Source organism: Temnothorax curvispinosus, unplaced genomic scaffold (assembly GCF_003070985.1).
Source record: "Temnothorax curvispinosus isolate PA1 unplaced genomic scaffold, ASM307098v1 QBEX01009335.1, whole genome shotgun sequence".
Taxonomy (NCBI): Eukaryota; Metazoa; Arthropoda; class Insecta; order Hymenoptera; family Formicidae; genus Temnothorax; species Temnothorax curvispinosus.
The window spans coordinates 1-5,649 of record NW_020219115.1 but is presented as its reverse complement, the minus strand read 5'-3'; the positions used below and the strand labels follow the sequence as shown (position 1 = coordinate 5,649).

Below are 5,649 nucleotides of genomic sequence, written 5' to 3'. Positions count from 1 at the left end.
AATAATTACTGCCATTTTTTATAATCGCTGCAATTTTATACTACTATATTTATTCTTTACGAATAATGTAAGAAAATAGAGACAAAATGCAATTTAACGATTTTATATAAATTTTATATAATTTGATAGCAATTATATATATTGAATAAATAATAAACTTTATAATACTCATATATATTATATGTATTATTATGCCCAAACATACACATATAACAGTCACTTAAAATTCGAGTCAAAATTGATTGTTAATCAATTTTAATATTTTTATACATAGTGCTTGTTGCTGTGGTATAATACAACTATGTATTATTTCGCGTTCTTGGACAATTTAAAAATTGTTATTTTATCGTTATTTTAATTGTCATTGTGTTATTTGATAAAAAGAAAAGCACATATGACGTCGTAAAACATCGGTATCAAAATAGAATTAATTTTTTTGCCAAATTGTAAACATTCAAAATTATTGACGAAAGCAAGATAACTCATCAATAAAAGAATAAGATCGAGGTAGGATCCTCAATCCGAAAGTCGACTTCTTGTTCGTGCATTTTGCGATCGTATCGATAATTAATATTGTTCAGTATAGCACGATTATGAATATTGATGTTCCGAGGTTTCACATGTATTGTCCTGAAATCTACGATCACGTTCAATCAGATTTACTGGTGAAACGTAAGAAACATTCCTACTCACGGGTTTTGCGTTCGGCCTGAAGCTGACATATCTCGCGTAGAGTCTCGAGGCTCCTTATAATTCCATCATACTGCAATCTCGTCAAGCGCTTGCAACGTATCAGCATGGACACCAACAGATCGTCGAGTGATTCGCGATTGTTTCTAAGCTGCAGCATAACTTCAACTGCAAAAGAAGATATTTTGCCTCATTCTGTTACGATGACAAATTTATAATAACGGACACAGAATTCATTCATCGAAAAGAGCTCGATTTATAATTTATCTTATAAAGTTTATGTAACAAATCCAACAGCATCGAATATTTTATTTTACATCGTTAGGTCTCGAAAATCGATTAGCAAGTAGCAGCTTGTAAAATACCTAACGTATTTGTGTATTGAGTAATTATCAGACCGATCGTGCTCCTGAAGTTCCGTGACCTGCTCTGATCCCATACGTGCCCGCTGAACATGTGGAACTTAGCTAGGGGGATACTAGGCAATAGTAAGTAGTACATGTCCTCATAGTGCGAGATGTTCACTGAAAATCAAACTTGAAAAGCTGAATGGTGCAATAATTCTCAATAAGAAATAAAAATCAAGCCTATTTTTATTAAAATAAATTTTTGCACTTAAATATTACTTACAAAGTCCCTATCAATAAAAAATAAAAATAAAAAAGATTTGAAAATTATTTATCTAATTACATTTAATCGAACTACGAAGACCATAGAACGAGCTTGAAAAGAAATAGAGACGGATTCAAAGATGGATTCTATATACTTTTTAGTGAAGGAGGCAATCTTAGATTATGTTGTTTAGCAACATTTTGTTATAGTGTTATACCTATAGTATAGGACACTGTTAAATCAGGGCAAGCTAACACCAAATTGCGCCAGGCAACGTCCGCTACCATGTGCTGCCTAGAGTCCGAGTCCCTTACGGATATGTACAGGTACTTTAGCGTTTTCGATGATCCATTTGCAAGAGCGTCGAGAGCGTGATTTGATAAAGCCGGATAATCCAATTTCAACAGAGTCAGCGCGTGAAAACGACCCAGTAGGCGCAAGTATCTAAAAAAAATGATGTTGTGTGTTAATCACGGTTCATACAGAATTGCCGCAAATAAATTCTGAAGTTGCGAAAGCACTTGAGATTTTTGTTTAACAATTTATACTCTTATTCGTGTATACATATATCTACATTTTTTTAAATGAGATATAAAGATACTAAAAAAATATTGTGTTATTACATTTATAAATACATAATATTTTCTAACGTCTTTATATACCTCGGATTGTCGTGGGGAGCTTGCCACTCTCTGAAAGCACCGCGGAGATCCAGCGAGACTAGATGTTCACCGGACCCTTTGACAACCGTTCCCAGCAGTCGCAAGACGTCCGTCACGCCGAAGTCCGCGTTTAATAAGCTCAGGATCTCCAAGCTGCGTTGACCGCTGCAATACAAGAAAGAGGATCAGCTCGTAAATTCTGTTAAAATCGGTATAAGAACGGGAGATCACCGTAGAAAGTTTGCCAGGGCACAGAGCAGCGTTCCCCGATTGCCCCATTTGTAGCCGAACACCCAGTTTGTCAATATCAGTCGCCGCAGCTGCACATCCTTCGCGCGTACGATCGCCAGAAAATCGGCGCCCGCCTCGGCCTGAGTGTTGCGCCTGATCCTGATCTGTCTCGGCGAAATGTACGGCCGCGAAAAAGCGAGCTCCAGGCTGCGCATATGCTGTCCATATTTCGCCTGTCAATATAATGAATCGAGCATTTATATCGTTAGCACAATTAATGAAAGTATGATATACGACAAAATCTCTATTCAGGATCATCTTTTAACCCTCCGAGAACACACTTATTTTTCATTCACAGAGAACACTGGGTCAATCTGACCCTACACACACTTTGATCGTTCACCATTTTAAATTGACGAGTACGATCAGCTGGAAAAAATTTCTATATGTACTTGGAACATTGTTAAATCAATTGATATAAATAAAAAGTGCCACTTTTTATCGCACTCGTCAATTTAAAATGGTGGACGATCAAATTAAGTGTGTGTAGGGTCAGATTGACCCATGAATGTTCTTTTGAAAAAAAAACGTAATTTACGAAAAAAATTTTTTTTATTTCTAATATTTCTGGCAAAAATTTTTTCTGGCAAAAAAAAGGGTCAAATTGGCAAGGATTCTTCGACAAAATTTAAGAGAACTTAATAACTTCATAAAATAGTCATGTAGTGAGTTTTTTTTCTCTACCGAAATATTTATTTCTGTCCCTTTTTTTGCCTATTTTCCAAAGTGAATCAGTTCCTTAATTCTTGAACTATATATCTTTTTCTTCAAATTCACGATTTCGATTTCGCTCGATTATCAATTCTACGATAGATTTAATTAAATTCACCGGGAAGAATCTCATTGGATGGCGGGGGAAAAAAAACTCTTACGGCGAGTTCTCCTGCCAGTGGGAAGTCGCCGCGCAGATCGCGATCGATGAGAACCGTGACGGATCGCCAGAGCACGGGTGAGGACAACGTGCGATTCCATGACCGGCAGACTTGGCTGACGCTGGCGCGATCCGCGCGATCGAGATGGCCGAATATCTGCGTCAATATCAGCTCAGGTAGCTGATCCCACATCTCCCGGCTTCAGCTTGGCCCGTCCTCATCTCTCCTAAAAGGCGGTCGTTGGTCTAAATTACCGTTGGTCGTTTTATTTCCTGAAGTCCCGTTGTCGAGCTTCGTCGATTGCTCTTGTCAAAAACGATCGATCACGAAGAACTGGATTGAAGTGAATTACATATAGCGGAAAAAAGTATCTCGAAGTTCTTTTATAAATATCAATATCAATGTTCCGCTTGTGTTATCGATATAATGCCAATATTATAATAATATTAATTTTCACTAATTTCTTGGAGACAGAAATGCGTATTACATTATACATATAAAATATATTTCAATTAAATATGATTATTAATTATTAATTATTGATTCATGTTTTTTTTCACATTAACATTTTGAAAACAAACATTTTAATAATTAAATTGTAGATTTTTATTTTAAACAATTTTATATTTTAAAATTTTATCGATTTTACGATTATCGACGGTTCGATATATCGAAAACCGAACGACGTACAGACGTAGTCGATATATTCCACAAAACACGTGTGTAGGTTGTAGGACGCCATAGGACGCGTGTTCAAACTTTAAACGCGAATCTAATCTCATTGAAGAAAGTAAAAGGAGGAAGAAGAGAAAGAAGTCATTAACGTATGATTCGTATGATCTTGCATGCTGTTACCTATCGAGAGGAGATTCCTGTTACCTGACGTAGCTTGAATTCAACAAAATCCTACATCCTAATTTTTTAGTGAAAGCTACATCAAAGCTATTTATATTCTCAGAAGTGTAAACTGTTGCGGAAGACATTTATAGCGTGAAAAAAAATGCATTCTCTAAGGAAATTGTCCGGTTCGTTTAGTCGTACGCTGAGAAATAACGTACGACGAACCCTAACCTCTCAGCCTGCGGCGAATGCGAGTGTCGACGACAAAGGTAAATGTATTTGAAATGTCACGAAAAGTATAACAAATAAATGTAAGGTTCGGCACACATATGTTTCATTTCAGAAAAACCGATACTGGTGAAGCAGATGGGTAAGGTGACTGCTATCGGTATTAATCGTCCAGAAAAGAGGAACTGCCTAGACGTTGCGACCGCGCATCTACTGTCCGAAACGCTGGATGCATTTGAGAATAATGAAGAGTCGTTAGTGGGAGTGTTATACGGAGTGGGAGGCAATTTCTGTGCCGGTTACGATCTCAAAGAAATCGCGGACTATAACGGCGAAAACGAGGAAAGCATACCACATTTTGGACCGCTGGTACAGCCGCACTTGCAATCTCAAATTACGAAACGGCACATTTGTTCAGGATATTAACGGGTCTCTTTGATTCTTTATAGGCGAATAGAACTGAATTGTCCAAGAAGCCGTTGGTCGCAGCTTTGAGCGGGTATGCGGTTGGAATAGGATTCGAGCTTGCTCTAATGTGCGACTTGAGGGTCATAGAGGATACAGCGGTGGTGGGCTTCTTAAACCGACGTTTTGGCGTTCCAATTTTATGCGGAGGCACCGTCCGTTTGCCTGCCATGATCGGATATTCCAGAGCTATGGATCTTATACTGACCGGAAGGGCGCTTACTGCACAGGATGCATTCAATTGGGGAATTGCGCACAGATACACATCTTGCGGTTCAGGTACAATAAAGATTTTTTTGAATCTACTTTAAATCTCGTAAGAGAAGACATCATGAGAGAGAGATGATGTAAAATATTCTTAGTTTATAAAATAAAATAAGTCAAGATTTTACAGGTTTTTTTTTTCTCATATATTTATACATATTATTATTTCAAGCCATTTGATCATATAAAATGATTAATAATAACGTGTGTCTATCTTTTTAATCTTTTCCAGCTCTGGGTACAGCGATGAACTTGGCGAATTCTCTTGTAAAATTCCCGCAGAAAAGTATGCTGGCGGATCGTGCGTCAACATATTTTGCCATGTTTTCGCCGAAGCATATAGAAGAGGCGCTGCAGTTCGAGAAGGATAACTCTTCGCACTTGATATTAGAGGAGGGTGTTCCAGGCGCCAAGAAATTCGTCGATCACAAAATTGGAAGGCACGGGAAGTTTCATGATATCACTGTAAGAGATGAGAGCATTCGAGAGCTAGATGAAAATTTATTATAAAGAACTTCTAGCGCGTGTATGTGTATGTATATATATATAATGTACATAATGTACTTTTAAAGTAGCTCTCTCTAAATAAGCCTAATAAACTTCATAATTTTCATAATGTATTTTTGTCAGATAAATTGTACATATTAAAAATATCATTTAATATATTCATGTCTAGTCTCTCGTGGATTAACACTATCATACGCACATACTTTACAATACAGCTG

The 5,649-nt window shown here is 37.1% G+C and overlaps 2 protein-coding genes across 3 annotated transcripts; one reads left to right on the top strand and one right to left on the bottom strand.

Annotated features, from left to right (window-relative positions):
• Window positions 1-485: 485 nt before the first annotated feature.
• Window positions 486-3,319, bottom strand: LOC112458889 (F-box only protein 39-like). Its single transcript, XM_025022706.1, has 7 exons — window positions 3,128-3,319; window positions 2,196-2,428; window positions 1,965-2,129; window positions 1,520-1,746; window positions 1,056-1,214; window positions 694-858; window positions 486-637 (listed from the first exon to the last, which is right to left on the bottom strand). The coding sequence occupies exons 1-7, from the start codon at window positions 3,317-3,319 to the stop codon at window positions 486-488; spliced, it is 1,293 nt and encodes a 430-aa protein (XP_024878474.1).
• Window positions 3,320-3,844: 525 nt separating this feature from the next.
• On the top strand, window positions 3,845-5,544 carry LOC112458890 (carnitinyl-CoA dehydratase). 2 transcript variants are annotated; one of them, XM_025022708.1, is made up of 5 exons: window positions 3,845-3,951; window positions 4,053-4,236; window positions 4,311-4,564; window positions 4,645-4,939; window positions 5,157-5,544. In XM_025022708.1, exons 2-5 carry the CDS (start codon window positions 4,128-4,130, stop codon window positions 5,432-5,434), a joined length of 936 nt encoding a protein of 311 aa, XP_024878476.1. In that variant the 5' UTR covers window positions 3,845-3,951; window positions 4,053-4,127; the 3' UTR covers window positions 5,435-5,544. The 2 variants fall into 2 exon arrangements, with proteins under 2 accessions (XP_024878476.1, XP_024878475.1); XM_025022707.1 differs by having other exon boundaries at window positions 3,845-4,011; window positions 4,086-4,236.
• The last annotated feature ends 105 nt before the right edge of the window (window positions 5,545-5,649 follow it).